We start from the raw sequence: 22,339 nt of genomic DNA, 5'->3' as shown, positions 1-22,339 counted from the left end.
TGAGCACCCCCATCCGGCCCCAGCAGGGGCGCGGGGCCGCCCCTCCTCCCGAGCCAACTCCATCCCCAGCTCAGCCGGGAGGGGGCGCTGCGGGTATCGCCCCGGGTCGTCCAGGCCCGCGCCGGGCTGCGATTGGACGCGCCGCCGCCAGGCACCCGCCAGAAACACAAACGCGCTGGGAAGAGGAGGGGGGCGTTCTAGCGAGCCGAGGGCTTAGGCTTTTTTTTCCTGCCCCCCCCCCCCCCCCCCGCCCTCCATGCCGGGTCTCTCTCTCCGGCTCGCCTCGACTGGCTGGCACGGCGGGAGAGTTGGCGCAAACCTCGCCGCCGCCGCTGCCGCCGCCGCCGCCTCGCGCGGATTCCCGCCCCGGCCTCTCCGCCTTCCCCTGCGCCCTCCACTCCTGCCATGGGGCTAACTTGCGGCTCTTAAGAGTTGCCGCTTCTGAGCAGCGCACTCTCCCGCCCATTTCCCCGCGGGCGGGCGATGGCTTAGGGCGCCCGAGGGGCCAGCCTAGAGGTAACGGGAAGGGGAAAGGACGGCTGTCTGGGGAGTAAGAGGCCAAACGATGAGTTTCCACAAGGAGGACGGAGTGAGCAGCCTGTGCCAGAAGGCGCTGCACATCGTCACCGAGCTGTGCTTCGCGGGCCAGGTGGAGTGGGAGAAGTGCTCGGGCATCTTCCCCCGGGACAGGGGCAACCAGGGCGGAAGCAGCACAGGTAACCGGGGAGGGCTCCTCTCGCTTCCGCGCGCCCAGCCGGGAGCCCGCGCGGCGCCAGGCGTCTGTGGGACGCCGCGCCTTCCTACCTTGCTTCTTGTTTCCGCTCAGCTCCTGGAGACTTCGAGCGTCGGCTGTTCGGGTTTTGTGTCCTCGTCTCCACCTCCCCGGCTTCTTCCACTTCCCTGGTCTGCTCCTTGCCCGCTGCGCCGTCCCCCGCTCCCCGGCTCCCGCACCCCCACGCCGCTGCTCTCCCACGCCTGCGGGCTCCCTTCCGCGGCGGCAAGGCGAGCGCGGGCGGCTGCGCCCAGCCGGCTTACCCAGCGCTGCCCGCGGGAGCCGCTCGCTCGCGGGACTCGCGCTGCCCTCTCTCGTCTCTCATCTCGCGGGTCGCGAGCCTGGGGAAGGGGCCGGACCTGAGGAAAAACCCTGCTTGGAAGCGAAGAACCGCCTTGCAGATGGGGCTGCCTTGGATTCCGGGAGCAGAAAGGTTCCCAGGAGGGGTAACTACCGGCTGCAACCTGTCGAGCTTTTGACAGTGTCCAAGTCCCTTTATTAAATATGATTTTGTAGGGCTTCTTGACAACGTTGGCAAAACAGCAGGGCTTATTGGTCCTATTCTTTTGAGGTGACAACTAAGGCTCAGGTCACATATAAAATGGAAGGAGAAAAGATCTTATAAATCCTTTCTACACACATGCTGTCATACACACCCCAACACACGGGCATCCTCCCTCTCCGTTCAGGAAACTTGTGAAGAAATGGGGTGGAATGGTGAAGGACATCGACCGTCAGAAATCTGGAGGTGGAAAGAAGCCTCAGGAGACAGATTTTTCTCGGGGAATGGGGGGAATCGTATCAGAACTACTGTTTGGTCACGCTTGGGTAGGGTTTTAACCACCTGCGCAATGTTTGGTTTGTGCAGCCTGTTGTGCTGTTCACACGAACGAGAGGGACTCCAGAGTTGCGGGCCGCGTGGTTTCAAGAGTCCCTTGTGAGGGTCACTTGTTGCTTTGGGAGACAAACACTGGTTTCGGGATTTTCGGCATCGGGCTGGAAGATTGCCATTCCTGCCGTAGGTCTCGTTTCTCTCCCTTTGCTTTCGTGTCATTGTGCTCTCCTGGCGGGGCTTCGTGGGTTGAGGGTAGCCAGGGCAACAAGTGAGAGCTGGACCGCTCAACTCGAGTGCAGCACGACTGCAGAAAGCCTGGGAAGGCTGGGAAGGAGGTCAGGAGGGCACACTTAGTGAATCTCTCCTGCCCACCACCACCACCAAAGAAAAGGGAGAGGAAATGGGGTAGGGGGAGGATTAGATGTGGTTTAGCTTTTACATACCATTTTGTAAATGGAATATCCTCGGGGTTTTCAAATTCTCTGATCATGGCAACAGGAACCAAGAGAGGCTTCTTTCTATCTGCAGTTGGCAGAACCTGCGGAGATGCTGCTACTTGGACCCGGAGCAGAATGATATGTAATTGGTGCTGTCCACATGCTGGAAATTTAGACATTTTGCGAATATACAAACACAAGTCTTTATCTCTTGTTCAGTGGGTGTTAATTCCTAGGAATGTATGAAACAACTATTAGTGGAAAGGACTGGTGAATATTGTGTATATGCACATCATGTGTGTGGTTGCTAAGCATGAGATAAACACTCAAAATAGTGTGACCTTAAAAGTCCTTTGTGGTGCTACTGGATAAAGTCTTCTGAACTGCCTTTAGTGATATACATGCTAAAGATAAGACTCAGAGAAGGGGGGTATAGTGGAAGAAATTAGAGTATTTAAATTTAAAGACCTATAATTTGGTCATTTAACAGTTGATGCTGTAATCCAACTGGTTTGTGATCCACACACCAAGTAGTGGTTTCCTGGGTCTCAGATGGGTTGGAAATGAGGACAATTTGTGAAAGTTGGAAACCAATTACTAGCTTATAAATCTTTCTAAGTACACAACCATATAAACTTAAGGTAAAACACAGTACATGAATTGCAGAAAGGGTTTGGACTTGTTCTAAGCACTACAAGAAGTAGTTGTAGTCCTCATTCCTTTTGGACTTTCCCTTGGAAAGAAAAAAGTGGGGAAAAACTAGTCTAAACCAATTACATGGATATTTTTCTTCTGTTAAGGGAAATATGTATACTATCCAAATGGGGTATTTGATTTAATATATGAATATATTTTGAGTGGCCACCACTAAAGAAGACATTCTATTAGGTTGTATATGAGATATAAAGATGCATAAGATTACATATTCTATTTGTAAATCTGTGCAACAATTAAAAATAAAATACTTTAATCCACAGATAAATTCCCAACACCAGTAGATACCTATGAAATGGATTCAAATATTATTTACTGAACCTTTGTATTAGCCACTCAGCTTCACATTGTTCATTTTCTTATAACTTATGCACATGAGCCCTTTATTACAGGACCCTAAATAAAAACACTTCTAGTAGGTGATCCTTCTACTCACTGTTTGTTTAGTGGGAAACATTATTTGTAGGAGGACAACGACATTGAATGGTACAGTGGTTATTTACTTTGTTAATCAGCACTGCCCATATGGTGTCAGTTATTCAAAGGCTGCAGTGACAGTTGCAAGCTTCCAGATTGTGTATATTTTTAGATTCCTTCACATAGGAGTAGAAGGAGAGAAATTCCGGTAATCCCAATTAAAGTCATTCTACATTAAAGAACTAATGAATCATATATATAAATAAGATATTCTACTGGTTTTTTAAATGCCAATAAAAACCATCCTCTTTACTATAACAGCAATAGCAGAAATAGCAGCAGTGTTATTGGCATTAAGGATCTACTGATCAAGTTGACCAATCCCATGTTTTCATAAAATTTGTGAAGACATAGATCGTGTCTGCCAACACTAGTTTACTTTCTTGGCATAGTTTATTAGAGATATTATTGATGTCAGCATTACTGATACAGTAGAAAGTTCATCATGTGCAATTTTTAGAAAATCAAATTCTGCCTTTTTTTTACCACTGATACTCCCCCCCTCCCCATAGACATGTCACCCACTAAGTTCATCTTCGCGCACAATATGATTAATACTAGAACGCTTAGAGAAAATACAAAACAATATATCCACCTATAATGTTATTTTTCAGATATACTGTAACTAAGATAATAGTTTTTGAACTGCATTTGGGTTCATTGCTCGTCAGTCTTTAATTGCTGCTCCATATCCAAATGCTTACGAGGTTTCAGGAAACTATGTTGCTTAAAAGGCAGACCTCATAAATCATAATTAATCAAACCCACTGAAGCACACAGTCACATCATAATTGTATACACCTAACCTTAATTTAAATAAACATTTAATTCATCGTTGTTTTAATTTTGCATTTTATACTTTTAATTTGGGATTAAAATTCTAAAATAAAAGTTTAAATGAATTTTTCTAAATTCATACATATGTTCCTCAATTTCTTAGATGTGGGGTAAGTAGGTCTATCAAAGAATTTCCTTGAAGTTACTTGACTAATAAAAGAGATGGCTAAGTAAAATTTTAAAATTATATCATGATTTTTCCTCTGAGATTAAAGCATTTTAAGTCTATGATAAGGGCTTACCATGAATAAGGGTAGGTATATTTTATAGGTTTTCTCTACAGACACAAAGCAAATGACTACTCAATCAATTTATAATTCTTGTATCACTACACCACTGAGTTTTACACATTCTAATGGTTGTATAAAGCGTTACAATTTAGAAATGTTTCCTCAAGACTTGTAGGTCTGAGAAAGAGTAATTGAACCATAATGAATTCAGATAGGTCCATATGAAGAAGGATGTATGAGAGGATTTTTTTTCCTTCCTCTACACTGTCATTCCAATAAAGAATGGCCACCTGCTATTTCTAGTCTCATTTTTATAGGATCATCAGTACATATTGTGCTTGGTCTCATTTACTCCAAAGGGAAATGAACAACTACCTTCAAAGGCCAAGCCAGTCTCAGCAAACATCTATTTTTCTTAATTCTGAGTTATCAGTATTTTGGCAATATTGACAGGACCTTTTTTGCTATAATCTTTTTTTTCTTGAAACAAATCAACATCTATATTTTCTCTTTATATGAGCTGTAAATCTCTGAAATCTGATTCTTAACAGGAATGATTTCATATACAAGATCTATAGCTGCCCATTTCATTCAAGTCTCATTTTCTTTAAAAGTTAATCATCATTGTTATTTTGTTTTATGCAAAAAACAAATGGAATGCATTTGCATTTACTTATAAGATTTCTTTTTTACAAAATGCTGGTGGGAGATAAACTATCACAAATGTTTATTGGAATCTCTAATGACAAAATTATCCATATTTTGAAAACATAATTGTGTGCTTCCTGATGTATACATTAAGTCAGTAGAATATAAGCTCTTTGAGAGCAGTGGTTTGTTTACTGTCTTATCCTCAGTGCCTAGAAAAATCTGTGGCTCCTGCTAGAGTCTCAATAAATATTTGTTGAACAAATGAAAGAATGAATAAATGAATTAACAAGATACTAATGAAAAAGCAACTGAACCCCATATGGATGTCCAGTGACTTTCCCCAGAGTGTGTTCAGGAAAGGCTAAGATCCAGTGGCTAAATGTGTAAGTGTTGCATAATAAACCTATTGACTTTATTGAAGTTCTAGAAAAGTGGGAATATCTATTTAAAATATCAATTTATAATAGTAAAAGAAAGCCTGTTTGCTGAAGTAGAAAATAGCATGGAAAAAATAATCATATCATTATTCAAACACCCATTAGTCATACCACTTAGAACTAGAAATTATTTTGCAGTGGTGAAAACGAAGGCAGGAAAAGTTAGCAACTTCCCCTCAAATCACAGCCAGTTAATGATGCAACTAGGATAAGAACCAGGGCTCCTTAGATCCTATCCTAGGTTCTGCAAAAAGTAGGAATAGGAAGATTTCCTGGGGAGAGCATTCTTGGTGCTATAGACACTGGAATGGCTTGTAAATATAGGCTTGTAACTATTATAATACTATTGGCTATAATTAGTGGCATATTGGAAGGTATTTTTTTTAAAGATTTATTTATTTTAGAGAGAGAACATGTGCACATAGTGAGCATAAGGGGGGGAGGGGCGGAGGGAAAAGGAGAGAGAGAGAGAAGCAGACTCCCGCTGAGCGCAGAGCCTGATGCTGGACTCCATCCCACAACCCTGAGATCATGACATGAGCCGAAATCAAGAGTGGAAATCAAAAGTCGGATGAGCCACCCAGGTGCCAGTATTAATAAGATTTCTCAGTGTGTAATTATGACCCAAATCCCCAAATTTCTTTTTATCGGATATATTGTCATGCAAGTATAAGACACAACATTCTTCATTTTTCTTACTTGAGTACATGAATGCATTTGCAATTAAGTGTACATGAGTGTTTATTCATGAATTCTTAGCTAAATATAACTGATTTATTTGAACGGTAAAATCATGTAAAAGATTTTAGTGTGTCAAAATGCATAACTTTGAACTCCTATAATTATAAATATAGCTCCTTTTGTATGTCCATAAATAAGCCTATAATGAAAACAGATATGAAATTGTCAGTTAAATTATTTTTATTACTTTGTCATTAGAAGAATAATACATTAAAACATTTCCTGCCATATTTTGGGTATGTAATGTACGTTATCAACCATCTATATATATCTTTATTAACAGTACTATGATGCCAAAGAAAACAAGACCTCCTATTAGGAAGTGTTATTATTAAAGGTCAGTAATTATTTTGCTTGTTTCTAATTTGTACAATACCAATTTTCTCTGTTGGTGGAATATCCAACACTGGCCAAGTTTAGAAACAGAATCCCTGACTGAAGAGATGGCTTCTTGTTATTATACATTAAACTTGTTTTCTTTTTCCTGTAATGTTAAGTATCCTAAATGACCACTGAAGCTGTAAGAGCTGACATTAACGTGGCTTAGGAAGACTATCAGAAAATAAAACTCTGTATGTATACATATATATATATATATGTATGTATGTATATATATACACACACACATATATGTGTGTATGTATGTGTGTGTGTATATATGTGTGTGTGTATAGATATCACATGACTATATAATCATGAAATTGTGCTGTGATGCCTCAGAGCTGGAAGGGTAGAATGATGGAGGTGGGGGACTGATATTAACTTTTTTTTCATCCATCCAGGTGGATTCTGAGGTGTGTTAGGATCTATTCTTTAACATCTATTTTGAATAGAGACAACATTACAGTCAACTGAAAAAAACCTTGTAAATGTCAATTTGTTCATCCTGAAGAATTATTTCAAACAATGAGGACTACTGTTTACAATCTTTATTATACCTTTAGTTCTGCTTCAGTAGTCATAGATTTATAGGAATAATGGACAAAACAATATCAAGAAGCGTATTATCACTTCTAATATGTTACAGTATGAGTTGTTACTTTATCCAAGAGGTGGTTTTAGCATGATGCTTCTATTCAATAAATATTTATTGAACACTAGGTGAAAGCCACTGTGCCAGGCATTAAAATATACTCATACCATTAATTAAACACTGTGCATAGTTCAAGTTATTATAAATGTAGAATAGATAATCACAGATTATAAATTATTTACTCAATTACAAACATGTAAAGAATTTTTTATGCATTTGGATACTTTTATACTATATGTAGTACCATATTTGATTGAAACTAAGATGCTATTGATAAGATACACCAGTATTTTGTGATACCAAAAAGGAAAAAGAAATATTGTTAAATTGTGGCTTAATGCCTTCTTATCACATAGAATTTTTATTTCATACTTAAGTAAAGACTTCTTTTAAAACTGACATAAATTTTTAAAATCATATCACTCTTGTACAAACATAAAAAGGAAAACATAAAAGACATAAATGGGTTAAATAATTTTAAATTAAAATTGAGTATGGTTCTTCTGAATGGCTTTTTGATTCAGAATTGGTGATACCTTTGTTTTGCACTCGTTATTGGGCTCCAATGCCATCAAGAATGCCTTAAAAGAATTCATAAAAGATATAAAGACCACTGGTATTGTGCTCTAAGCTACCTGTACAATTATGTGCAATGTTAGCAATGTTGGCAAACTCACTTGACTCACTGCCTTCTCCACCTATCCCCAATAAAAGTTTGGCTTGTAAGGTTTAGGGCTGACCTTCACTATTTTCTCCACTGTTTTCTTTCAAGCCACTTAGACTTGACTTTCTATGACTTTCAATGTTGATGCTTTTGCTTTAGCACATACTCAGAATAAATTATGACACACTTACTTCCTGGCTATTAGTGATTGTAACAAGCCATTGATACTAAAATATATTCTGATTTCAGAAAATGAAAATGTTTTAACATACGCATTTTTTTTAAAGATTTTATTTATTTATTTGACAGAGAGAGACAGCGAGAGCAGGAACACAAGCAGGGGGAGTGGGAGAGGGAGAAGCAGGCTTCCCGCTGAGCAGGGAGCCCGACGTGGGACTCGATCCCAGGACCCTGGGATCATGACCTGAGCCAAAGGCAGACGCTTAACGACTGAGCCACCCAGGCGCCCAACATATGCATTTTACAATCAAGTATATTATTAACATAAAGTTGTTTATCATTTACTGAAATGCAAGAAAAAGGCAAAAGTCAATACAGTTAAGTGGAAATTAAAGAAGCATTGTTGCAAGGATGATATGTTGATTGATTATGTATTGGATTGATAGATGAAGAAGAGACTGCTAGTTGTTTCCTAGTATTCATTTCCCCCCTTTCATTTCACAGTATCAGAATCCTTGATTTTTAGTTACATATGTGGCAGCATTAAAATAAATTTAAATAAAAATGACAACTTTTCTGAGCTTTCTTTTTGGTTTGGTGCGGCCACGTGACTAACCATCAAGGGGTGCCTGGGTGGCTCAGTTGGTTAAGCGTCTGTGTTTGATTCAGGTCATGATCCCAGGGTCCTGGGATCGAGCCCTGTGTCGGGCTCCTTGCTCAGCAGGGAGCCTGCTTCTCCCTCTGCTTGCTGCTCCCCATGCTTGCTCTCTCTCTCTCTCTCACAAATAAGTAAAATCTTTAAAAATCAATCAATCAGGGCGCCTGGGTGGCTCAGATGGTTAAGCGTCTGCCTTCGGCTCAGGTCATGATCCCAGGGTCCTGGGATCAAGTCCCGCATCGGGCTCCCTGCTCCTTGGGAGCCTGCTTCTCCCTCTGCTTCTCTCTCTCTCCCTCTCTCTCTCTCCCTCTCTCTCTCTCCCTCTGTCTCTCATGAATAAATAAATAAAATCTTTAAGAAAATAAAAAAAATAAAAATCAATCAATCAATCTGACCAGTAGCATGCTAGCAGCAGTGATGTGTACCACTTCCAGACTGTGCCCTTAAAATGAAAGGACATACTCTCATCTTCCTTTTCCCTTATTATTCTGCCACCCAACTGCCTAGAATGTGGACATGGTAACTTGCCATCTTGGACTTTAAGGAGAAGGCAAAAACCTTTGAATAGCAAAACAAAAGTATAGAAGAAACCAAGTTTCTAGACACCTTGAAGCTGATGTGTATGCTCTGGCCTGCTTATGCTAGGACATTTAATTACACAAGAGAGAAATAAACTTCTCCCTTGCGTAAGTCACTGTTAATTTGGCCCCTTGTTATAGAAATCAGAATTATGGCCTACTGTAATATTAGAGCTGATCCTTGAACAACACAGGATTCAACTGTGCAGATCCACTTATATGTGGATTTTTTATAGTACAGTTAAGTACTCTAACTGTATTTTCCTTTTTATGATTTATTTAATAACATTGTATTTTCTCTAGATTATTGTAAAAATATAGTATATAATACCTATAAAATATAAAATATGTGTTAATCAAGTATTAATGTTATTGGCAAGGCTTCTGGTCAGCAGTAGGCTATTAATAGTTAAGTTTTTGGGACACCTGGGTGGCTCAGTCAGTTAGGCGTCTGACTCTTGATCTCAGCTCAGATCTTGATCTCAGGGTCCTGAGTTTAGGCCCCATGTTGGGCTTCATGCTGGTCATGGAGCCTACTTAAAAAAAGAAAAACAAAAAACAGGGGCAACTGGGTGGCTCAGTTGGTTAAGCATCTGACTTTGGGTCAGATCATGATCTCAGGGTCTGGGGATTGAGCCCCATGTGGGGCTCCACACTCAGCAGGGAGTCTGCTTTTCCCTCTCTGTCTTCCCCTCTCCCCACTTGTGTTCCCTCTCTCTAATATAAATAAATAAAATCTTTTTAAAAAATTAAAATAATAAATAAAGGTAAACTTTTAGGGAGTCAAAAGTTATATGGAGATTTTCAACTGGAGGGGTAGTGCCCCTAATCCCCTCCTTATTTAAGGGTCAACTGTAATACCATATGAATAGGATAAATAGGTTAACTTCAAAGATAATTCCAAATTTTTATCCTAGACACAGTTTTCCTAAGCTTTCTTTGAATAAGAGTTGCTGATTTGAGTTTTATTCCCCCTTTTTCTCTATGGAATGATGACATAAATATGGTCTATGCTCTGGCAATAATGGGAAGCAACCAAAGTCACAGGGGTGGAGTTGACATTTGAACCCAGATCTATAGCTATATTATAAGCTAAATTATAAGCTATATTATACTATCTTTCTAGTACAAGAATTTCTGCATATCAAATTACTCATTTTTTTTTCATCCAGCCACCTTGAAATCCACAGACATTTGAGTTCCTTGTCAGATAACTCCCAAAATATGTATTCAGTAGCTCCATAAACATTTTTGACCATGTAATAAATACCAGACACTAAAATCGGTGAATACATTTGGTTTCTGCTCTGAAGGATCAAGGAATGAGAATATTTGTAGGATGGGAACATTTGGAAGAGCAAAATACGTACAGATCCACAATCTCTTATCCAGAATTATGAAACCTCAAAACGCTGAAAACTGCAAAGTATTTTGTAAATTGTAGCACTTTTGGCATCAACACCTTACCTGAATTGGCATTAAGCTATTTAAAATCTTCAGTGATCCCACTCAGTGTGACTAATTCATACATTTCATCATAGACATATTGATGTGTTTGGTTACTGGATGTTGTCCAGATGTGTATCATGTTGCCTTTCTAATATCCAAAAGAAAATAATAATTTTTGAAACACATCATCATGTCTCAGAGTTTGAGGTAAAGGATTAGAAGCCAATCAGTTATTGTAATAGTAGTTTTACAGCAGTGGAGGTGCTCTCAAAGCCCTTAGGAATAGAAGAGGCAGAGAGTGTCAAGAAAGAGTTACTATTGGATCTGATTGTTGAATACAAATTTGCCCAGCAGCCAAAGAGGAGAAGAAAAATGCACTGGAGCTACATAAAACAGCCTGAACAAAATCGCAAGACAGTAATGTGTGGTCAGGGGAAGGATTTTAGGTGGGAAAGTGGCAGAAGAATAAAACTGATCAATACTGAGCGGTCAAATCACGAAGATGCTGTGGAACGCTTTACAAAGTTTGGATTTGTCTCAGATGGTTAAGAGGTGACCTGGAAGGACGTTAGGCAAAGAGAGGTAAGGCGACCATATGACTCAGTTGCCAGGACAGGACTCGGTTTCTTCCAGCTACCCTCATTACTGATAGCACAACTTTTCACTTTCACAAGTAATTTAGTGTGGATGAAATATTTTATGGTCCCCTAAATGGTAGAACCAGATACTGATTTTAGAAAGAAAATTGTCAGCAGTAGGGAAAATGGAATTAAAGTCAGAGATTTCCACAGGACTTTTTCCTAAGATGAGAACAACCTTGTGACTGCCAAAGCCCATCACTTAGGAACAGTGGCGTAAACGAATGTCATCAAATTTCTGTGGGTAGAGTATAAGTTCTCTAATGTCCATAAGTAAGAAGGGAGGCATTTTCAGTTGTGGGCTGAAAACTACTTCTATCCTTGCCCCTACCCCACATTGTCCTGCAGTTTCCTTATTTCTTGGCTTTTGGCTCCAGCTGGGTAGAAATTAGCAGACTGAAGAAATTAATTGAGTTAAAATATCCATAAAATATAATGTAAATGGAGCCAAATATACATAAAGATTATGAATCCATAATTGTAGTATTTATTCCTCCATTTAAAACCAAAGTTAATAACCAGGAAGCACATTTTATGTATTTTTTCTTTTTTTCCTCAAGTTATGGGGCTAATGAACAATTAAAAAGTAAAAATAAACTACAAAATATAAAGTATGATCACATTCCTCGTCAATGGATTATAAATGGGAAATATATTCAATGGATGCTTTAATAAGCAACTGGAAAATGAGATAAAATATTAATATCTATGTATAACAGCGTGTCAAATTAATTTTTATTCTTATAACTAAGAAGCATTAAAAACTTGGAATTATTTCAGTTTCTGACTAGGTTTCCATTAGCTACAAATTAGGAGTTTAAACAGAACCATTTTATCTTACTAATCAGGAAAATGTAAATTAAAGCAAGGTATCATTTCCCGATCGTATCAGTGAAAAGTAAAGTCCATCAGCATTTCTCTGAGACTGTAGGAAGTGGTAAACTCATATAATGTTTTTGTTATAGTCACTCTGGGGTTCTTCTGGAAATATCTAGTAACATTAAATATGTGCATAACCTATGACTTTGCACTTCTATTTACCTTAGAGAAACACTCCCAAATATGCACAAGAGGGGTGCAAGGACACTCGTAGCTATGTTGTAACAGCAAAACACTGGTCATAGTCTAATATCCGTCCTGAGGAAGTATTATGAAATACTATGTGAGATGAAGTTAGACCTCAAGGATCATTGAATAGAAAAATAAAGCAAATTGAAGAAATATCCAATAAGCTATTTATGTTTTTTAAAAAGTATATTAAACAATTCTATGTTTTTGTGGTTTTTTAAAGAAATATCTTTGTTTATTAGTGCTTGGGCTGGCCAGATACACACCAAACTGTGATCACAGGTTGCTTCTAAGGAGGGGTGGGAAATCCTGGATGTACAATAGTGGTTAAAGGAAATTAGATTTGTTCTTTATTAGATTGCTCGGCCTTTCATAACAAAGTACCACAGACTGGTGGCTTAAACCACAGAAACTTATTTCTTCACAGTTGTGGAAACCAAAAGTCTGAGATCAAGGAGTCAGGAGGTTTGATTTATTTTTCTGAGGCCTCTGCGCTTTGGCTTGTAGGTGACCTTCTCCCTGTGTCTTCACATGGTCTTTCTGAGTATCTTTGTCCTAATCTCCTCTTCGTATAAGGACGCCAGTCCCTGGAATGGTACCTATTCAGACAACCTCATTTTGCCTTAATTACTACTTTAAAGGCCCTGTCTCCAAATACAGTCACATTCTGAGGCTCTAGGGCATTAGGACTTCAACATAAGAAAGTGGAAGGGATGAAGGGACAGACATAATTCAGCCTCTAACATATTCCTAACATTTTTATTTTAAACAAATAAAAGATATTGGATTCATATTTTATACTGAGGCTAAGCAAAGTTGTAAAAGAAAATTACAAGGTTATTTACAACTAGAAAAATCTCCCTTTACAGGAACTCTATTTGGTTTTGAATAGAGTTCAGATCCAGAATCAATCTGGATTACACCAGATTGCTAATATTGGTCGTCTTAGGAGGCTGAAAATGGACGTGGGTAGTGGGATGTCATTAACCTTTTTAAAAACAGACTTTACTGTTTACAGCAGTTTTAGATTTACATAAAAATTGGGGAAAATAGTCCAGAGGTCCCATATACCCCATACCCAGTTTCTCCTATTATTAACATTTTACATTAATATGGGACGTTTGTTATAATTAATGAACCAGTATTGATACGTTGTTAATTTAAGTCCATACTTTATTTACATTTCCTTAGTTTTTATCTAATATCCTTTTTCTATTCCAGGACTCTGTTTAGGATGCCACATTATATTTAGTTGTCATGCCTCTAAAATCTCCTCTTGGCTGTGATAGTTTCTCAGACTCTCTTTTTATTTGAGAACCTTGGCAGTTTTGGAAGAGTACTGGTCATATATTTTATAGAGTGCCCTCCTACTGGAATCTGTCTTATATATTTCTAATGTTTAGACTCAGGTTATGGGTTTGGGGAAGAAGACCACAGAGGTAGAGTGCCATATTCATCACTTATCAGGGGTGCATACTATCAACATGATTCATTATTGTCGATATTCACCTTGATCACCCGGGTGAGGTTTCTCCAATGTAGAGTTACCCTTTATTTATTCGTTTGTTTGTTTATTTTTACCTTTTTCCATACTCTCCTTTTTGAAAGGAAGTCACTATGTACAGCCACACTTAAGGAGTGGGGAGCTGTGCCCCACCTCCTTGAGAGCAGAGTATCTATGTAAATTGTTTGGAATTCTTCTGCACAGGAGGTTTGTTTCTTCTCCCCCATTCATTTATTTACTCAATCTTACTAACTTTTTTTTACTGTATTTCTTTAAGTTATTTTGCATAATGAGCATGTATTAAGTTTATGAAATATTTTGAAGTAAGGATATTTTAGAGATACTTAAGTAACACATCACTAATTTGGGACTTTAGAAAGTAGGAACGTGCAAGGTTATCAGAAAGGACCTGGGGAGTTTAAAAATACAGCTACTAGTATACCCATTCTCTGTTAGTAACATGTTATCCTTATGTAGACTATAGAAAGTGGTTTATGCAAATATTTAACATTACTCCCTGCTTCAAGAGTGAGAAGTTTGCATCTTTAGATAAAAGATGAAGCCAACAGAAGTCTTTCCTGTTGTGTGTATTTCCCGAGTTTCTTAAGATTCATAACTTCAAGGCAGGTTGCAAGTTGCCACCCTTCGGTTTGCAAACTCTTGGACCCTTTGTAGTGTTCTTGGAAGTGATATGCTTTTTCTGTGTACAATTCAAAATTTTCATATATCTCCTTTGAGAATATCCAGGCGCAATTATTAATCTTTCCTCCCTACAAAGATAACTTAAAAGTAAATTTTGAAACTCTTAGTCAGAAAGCTATTAATAATAATCATAATGTAAATTATCTCACCATTGCTGCTCTTTTATCTACACTACCAACGAGTTAATATTTCTTTACATTGTAATTTTTTTCCAGATATTTCGGTCAGCTTGTTGGCGGTGGTTGTCAGCTTTTGTGGCCTGGCCTTGTTGGTTGTTTCACTTTTTGTTTTCTGGAAGTTGTGCTGGCCTTGCTGGAAAAGCAAACCGGTGACTTCCAACATCAGTACCCTTCCACAGAGCATTTCAAGTGCTCCTACTGAAGTTTTTGAGACTGAAGAGAAAAAAGAAGTTAAAGAAAATGAAAAGCAAGCTCTAAAAGTTATTGAACCTGCTATAAAAATCAGCCACACTTCCCCTGATATCCCAGCAGAAGTCCAAACTGCTTTAAAAGAGCATTTAATTAAACATGCACGTGTACAAAGACAAACTACTGAGCCTACGTCTTCATCCCGGTAAGGAAAGACCAAATACATAAAACTGGGTATGCGCGTGCACACATGCGTGTGCGTGAGCATGTGTGTGTGTGTGTGTGTGTGTGTGTATGTGATTTTGTAAGAGAAAAAAACAGGTGGGAAAGGAGAAAAGAAAAGACAAACGGGAGAAATGAGAAGGACATAGGAAACAGATAACTGAATAAAGAGGAAAAGGGTAGAGTAAGTAAGGATGAGAGAAACTGAGGACAAAGGATCCAAACAGGGAGCAGTACCAAGAAAGGAGTTTAGTAGATTTTGAGGTCTCAGTAAAATCATGTAACTACAGACTATTATTTATTAACTCTTTCCCTTGAAATATCATGGCGTGATAGTTGCTACTTGCAGTCTTTCAATTTAGTTTAAGTCAACCAATAAATATTGAGAAAACAGCCATTTGCAGTGTCTGTCATGAAATCATCTAGAACTTCACAATCAAAATTGAGTAACAGAGACCAACGTTTAGTCTTTAGTTGTTTACCAACTACACCGTCAACATGGAACCACTGGAAACTGTTATTTGAACCCACATAGACTAAACTCTTTAACACTGGGCAGAGTGTGATAAGCTCCGCCAGAGTTTTGGTGAATATCATGAGCATACTAAAGATTGTACACAAAAGGAGGGAAAAGGAAGCCCTCTTTGTGGAGATACATTTTAACTCTGCTTGGAAAAATCAGCAAAAGATTGCTTGAATGAAAATAATTTGCTATAGTGTATTTCCGATTGTGTTAACTATAAAAGAAAAATAGATTTTTTGTGAAGATTAAAGCCTTAAAGAGACTCAGAAATTTTAGGGTGAAAATGTTCAATTAATTTATAAAACTTTTTAAATATTAGCAGCAGCTATGTACATCAATGAGCTTAGCATTCAGAATTATTCAGCTCTTTTAACTGATAAGTGCACCCTACATAAGGACATTTTTTCTCTCAATCTTAAAAAAACATGAAGATTGAATTATACATATCTCATATCTTCTAAGAGAAAAATTGGAATACAAATTCAGAGTTTTGCTAGAACTTTGATATCATTTCATCTGCCTCTTTGAATTTCCTTGTTTATATGAGTGGCTAGGAAAGGAAGAAAGAAAGAATTATTTTTGAGCACTTACAATTTAGCCACTATGCGAGGCACCCTTCCTGATAATCTTCTGCCAGTCTGCATGAAGTAAGTATTATTAATTATTCCCATTACTTGTGAGTTAACTCAAGCCCAGAGAGATTTAAAAATTTGCCTAAAGTCATGCAGCTGGCGAAAGTTAGAATTCAAATTTATCCAGATTGATGGTTTCACATTTTAAGCATTAAAGCCAAGGGGGGTATAGTTTTCTGAAATCAAAGATGTTGGTTACAAAGTCTGCTGAGGACAGATAGTTTGGAGATTGAAAAATAAGGGTATCTTCCTGCTCATTCTACTCAGAAATCTAAAATTGTAAGTGGTTATTATGAATGACCAGAGTCATGATTTTTTTTTTCAGAGTTTAGATTTATTTTGGAAATAGAATTGACAGGTCTGGCTGACAAATTAGATACAGGGAGTGAGGGAAAAAGATGAATCCAGCATAGATCGTAGAGCTCGACAGATCCAGATTCAAGTCCCAATTCAGCTATGTGACTCTGGAGATATAATTAACATTCTCAGCAATTTAATGTCATCATGTGTGAAGACAGAACTGGAAAGACATATAGTGTTGTGGGGATCAAATAATGTAACACATATAAAAAATTAGCCCACTAGCTCTTACTTGTACATTTGCTCTCAGTAGATGTTATTAGTATTTCTTTTTTAACAGAGAATAAGCTGCTTCAAAGCTGGGAGTTCTCCATTACTGAAGACGTTCAAGTATATGTTGAGCGGTTACTTGACTAACGTGTGAATAAAATGATGAAAGCACATCATGAAAGCTTGAGCTAAAAGCTTTCCCCCATCCTTAGATTTGATCCAGTTGTATCATGGTGGAAACCTGGCTCAACTCCTAAGGGGAAGGGTGGCAAAGAATGGCAGTACTCATAGCCAGGCTGGTCATAACGATCATGTTGGTGGGGAATCCAACACAAAGAAGAGTGGGAAGGTCCATTAATTGTAGAAATGAAGAACACCAGAACAAGGAAATCCTTCCCTGGCTAAAGCCGGATTAGCCATAAGATACGGAAGGTCTTTCCACCTCAGACTTCTGTGATTCTAGAGACAGCAAAGACTCACCAGGAAAGCAAAGGCCAGATCGCTTTCTGTCAGTGCCAATTTAGCGTCTCTGAGGGAAGAGTGAGCTTCTCTTTCTCTCTCTCTTTCTTTCTCTCCCTCTCTCTTTCTTTCTTTTTTTTCTCCCTCTCTTTTTTTTAATTTTTATTGTTATGTTAATCACCATATATTACATCATTAGTTTTTGATGTAGTGTTCCATGATTCATTGTTTGTGCATAACACCCAGTGCTCCACGCAGAATGTGCCCTCTTTAATACCCATCACCAGGCTAACCCATCCCCCTACCCTCCTCCCCTCTAGAACCCTCCGTTTGTTTTTCAGAGTCCATCGTCTCTCATGGTTCGTCTCCCCCTCTGACATACTCCCCTTCATTCTTCCCCTCCTGCTATCTTCTTCTTTTTCTTTTTTCTTAACATATGTTGCATTATTTGTTTCAGAAGTACAGATCTGTGATTCAACAGTCTTGCAAAATTCACAGCGCTCACCATAGCACATACCCTACCCAATGTCTATCACCCAGCCACCCCATCCCTCCCACCCCCCACCACTCTAGCAACCCTCAGTTTGTTTCCTGAGATTAAGAATTCCTCATATCAGTGAGGTCATATGATATATGTCTTTCTCTGATTGACTTATTTCCAGAGTCATGATTTTAATCTCTTTGGTGTTGGGATGAATTCCTTTTAAAAAATTTGATTATACTTAGTTCTCAAAACTCCTCATCTACATTAATTACTTCATCATACCAGAAATTACCTTATGTAAAAGGAGAAGGAAATTGCTGAGTTCATTATGCAGCCCACTTGGACAGAGATCAAAGGTACATTATCATAAATTAGATTATTCTGCTCAAATCATAACTTTTCACTGAAATTTAGCAAAATCAAACCACAAATATACACGCACACATGCATACACACACATAATTAATTTAACTTTAATGCTTGATTTCATCACCTTATTAGGTTATGTCAGCTCCAGTCTGCTGTTGGGACTCCCTTTGACTTGGCTTAGACAGTAGATGACAAACATCTTACCCTTTCAAGCTTTATTTGTCTCTATAATTAACATTTTGATTGGTCCAGAACTTAACAGCATTGCTGAAAACTGGCACATTTTCCAAGTTCTCATCTTCCTTTACAAGTGCCTGGCCATTTGGCCCCATCAACCTGCCAGAGGCCAAACAGCCAGGAGGCATCCATGTAGTTTTCATTACTAACATTCTTCTAGCCTGTATCTTGATTGGTTGTTCATTCATCCAGTAGTCTTAGTCAAGTAGATATTTACTAATGGGTATCATCAGGTATTATGTACACTCCATCCACTCTGCAAATCCAAGGGAGCTGGAAAAAAATTTATAACATAATGCAAAGATAAGACATATAAGACCAACTTCAGTATAAGGAATTACAAGTGCAAACTGTGGTGGAGAATGTGGAATTCTGAGAACAGAAAAATTATTTCCAGCATGAGGCTGAGAGAAGGGCGATTAAGCGGAGGCTAAAGGAAACCAAGAATTCACATGAATGGCAATTGGGAGAAGGTGTACATCCCACATGGAAACATTTTATGCAAAAAGACATAGAATAGGAAATGTTGCCATGAAAACAGCAGGTAAAATACCTTGATCAGAAAACAGAGTTTAGTGGAGGAGTAAAGGAAGAAGAGAAAGTTGGCTGGAATCAAAGTATAAGAGGCCTTGAAATCATGGCCAGGATGTTCAAGTTCTGTCCTATCAAAAAATATTTGCCACAGAAGAGTCCCTTGTTAAAGCCCTTGATAAAGAGCTATGCTTTAGAAAAATTAATTTGGCAATAGCTTATAGGACAGACTAAAGAAAAAGACATATTTTTGGAAACTAATATAATAGTTAAGGCATGATAAAAATCAGGAAAGAGCAAACAACAACCAAAAGACAAAAGCCTGGGGGAAGTTGTAAGGGAAGAATCTAAGATCCCTTATAAAAAGCACTGTGACACTTCAAATCATTACAAGTGTAGCCTAAACCTTTGCAAAGCCTGCCATTTGAACTATTACAATCTGATCATACCACGCTGCCATTCAAGCATTTTAATTCCATATTCCCCCACACATATAGCTCTGTGTTGCTTTCTTAGGCAGAAAACCTGCCCAAGATTGCTCTTGGTATTGCTCTTGACACCTAGACAAAGCACTGTAGGAACTCGGGCTATATTTGTTGGTTTAAAAAAAAATGAATTTGATGACCCCATCTATCTATCCAAATAGGTATTTTATGGTTGCCACGAGAGGAATGCTTGGTCTTTTTACTATCCTCCTGTAGACCTTACCTCTCTGTCTCTGTGCTATTGCTTATATTGCTTCCCACATCTAGAATGGTGACCTCATTTTTATCTACTATAAGCTGTTTAAGGAAAATGTATCTGAGAGTCTACTTTCTCTGCCCAATTATAAGCTATTATCCTTTATTATTTAAAGCCATAGTTACAATCTAGCAATTATTTATTGTCCTAATATTGAGCTGTAGCTACTTGCCAAACTCAATGCTAAGTTCTCAGAGAACAAGACTGTGTAGCCTACTTTTATGCGTTCCTAATTTCTGTCACTGTGTAGGTACATAATAAGCATCAAGTGACACTTTTGATTGATCGGTCATCTCTCCACTTCACTTTGTTCCTTTAAATAACAGCATCAGATGGTGAGATAAACTGCCCATATTAGAAAGAGGTTAATGATGGTACACTCCCAGGATGAGTATGAGGACCAATTTTCTGTGCATTCATTAATGGTGCCCAGAAGAGGTGAATAATAAGTGGCAAAATAATTTGTTGAGGATGAGGAATTATGTAGGTTAGCCACTGTTAGGATTCTAAGTACCTACTGAAAAATAATTAGGAAACCTAATGGCAGAGCCAATTGAACATGAACAAAAGCAAGAAAATGTTCATGGGAAGAAATCATTGACTTACATGTGCTCAAGGATTTACAATAAGCTATGGTTGCTTAGAAAAGTAATTTTTAAAATCATCACATAAGAGAAATGAAAGCATTATGTAAAAATACATAAAACTGGATTGTATAGTTTAAGAGATTTTTTAAATTAAATTCCTCAAAAGATAGCAAAAATTGCAAATTCTTCATCCAGGGCACTGTAAGGAATGGAAAGCAAGATGTTACACAAAAGGAAAGTTTAAAAAGATATATACCTAGCTAGGATAGCAAGAAGCAACACTTACCCAAAACTGTGAGGACCTGAGATCTATCTCTTTGAATTAAACTTCATGAAACATGCTGTACAGATGCTTGAGATGGTTAAATAAGCCTTTTCATGAAACATATATTCAATAAATACAACTTCTTTTCTGAAATGGGATGGCTGTTTGTACCAAGGTCAGAGACAAAACCTTATAAAATAAAATCAGACTCGGAGAGTTTGTTTTCTGGCACTGATAAATATCATCTCCTCTTTACAAACACTAATTATAAATTGATTGGGCCCTCTTTTATAATACAAATCATTCTTGGGGTATTTGATTTCATTAGTCACAGGAGTATTAGGGTAAATGATTTTTTTAAAAGATTTTATTTATTTGAAAGAGAGAGAGCTCCAGAGAGAGAGCACAACCACAGGGGAAGGGCAGAGGGAGAGGGAAAAGCAGACTCCCTGCTGAGCAAGGAGCCCCACAGGGGACTCAATCCCAGGGCCCTGGGATCATGACCTAAGCCAAAGGCAAACGCTTAACTGACTGAGCCACCCAGGTGCCCGGTAAATGATTTTTTTAAAAGATTTATTTATTTATTTGAGAGAGAGAGAGCACGAGTGGGAGGGGCAGAGGGAGAGGGAGAGAGAATCTCAAGCAGGCTCCACACTCAGTGCTGAGCCCTGATGAGGGGCTTGATTTCAGGACCCTAAGCTCATGCCCTGAACCAAATCCTAAAGTCCGACACTTAACGGACAGCGCCACCCAGGTGCCCCTGGGGTAAATTATTTTAATACAAACTCCAACAAACATTTCCTGAATCCCAGTATATGTTAGTATGAAATTCATGAAAAGATGAATAATACATAGTCTCTGCCATTATAAAGACCACCATCTAGCAAAAGTGTTGAAGAATGGAAGACCAATGTGAAAACAAGTAATTTCAAAATGCTGTTTGCAGATATCAGGAACAGCATAGCAGACAGAGAAAGTAGAGACTAGTAAAGTAGGAGAAAAGCCAGGATGGTATAACTTGGGAGCCAAGTGAAGAGTGTATGTAAACAACCGGGAGAGATTAACTGTTAATTGGCTCCAGTAAGGCTGGCTGGGATAAAGACTGTGAATTGCCCTGTGAGTTTAGCAATGTGGGGAAGACATTGTTCACATTTTCAAGAGTGGTTATGGTGGAGTTGAGCATGTGTAAAGCTAATTAGAGTATGTTTAAATGGAATAGAAAGAAACAAATTGGACAGTGAACAGACTGTCTCAACTCTTTCAAGGAGTTTTGCTACAAATGTGTCAGAGAAACAGAGTAGTACAGAGAGGCAGTGGTATGAGGTTTTCTTTAAGCTAGGAGAAACAACAGTGTGGTTTTATGCTGATAGTAGTGATCCAACAGAGAGGGAGGATTAATAATGCAGGAATCAGAGGGAATATTCTTGAAGGTGACATGAGAGAAAATGGGATTATCTTTAAGGCAAAATATATGGGTTACAGATGCTGCTAAGAGGGTTGATGAGATGGTGCCTGTGGAAGCTTTCTGCTCTTTGCTTCAATTTTTCTGAGTGAAGTGGAAAACTAGGTCATTAATTGAGCCTTAGCATGAGGAAGAAGGGTGATGGAGGTTTGTAGAAAGCTGAGAAGGTGTGAAATGGTCTTCTTGCAAATCTAGGAGATTGAGAGGGAGAAGGAATTGCTGTGCTACATTTGGGTTTACATAAGTGTCATGAATTTAAAGTGGAGCAGTGAAAGTTATTTTAT

General features: G+C 38.6%; 1 protein-coding gene across 1 annotated transcript in view; it reads left to right on the top strand.

Annotated features, from left to right (window-relative positions):
• Positions 1-565: 565 nt before the first annotated feature.
• SYT10 (synaptotagmin 10) overlaps positions 566-22,339 on the top strand; it is a 61,121-nt gene continuing 39,347 nt past the window's right edge. The window contains exons 1-2 of the mRNA XM_028113301.1: positions 566-716; positions 14,821-15,178. Of these exons, the coding sequence (XP_027969102.1) occupies positions 566-716; positions 14,821-15,178 (509 nt within the window). The remainder of the gene's footprint in view (positions 717-14,820; positions 15,179-22,339) is intronic.

This window comes from Eumetopias jubatus, unplaced genomic scaffold, assembly GCF_037043125.1.
Source record: "Eumetopias jubatus isolate StellerSeaLion01/CBP00866 unplaced genomic scaffold, mEumJub1_p1.0 scaffold_8, whole genome shotgun sequence".
Taxonomy (NCBI): Eukaryota; Metazoa; Chordata; class Mammalia; order Carnivora; family Otariidae; genus Eumetopias; species Eumetopias jubatus.
The sequence above is the reverse complement of the archived record's forward strand: the minus strand, read 5'-3'. Positions and strand labels throughout refer to the sequence as shown.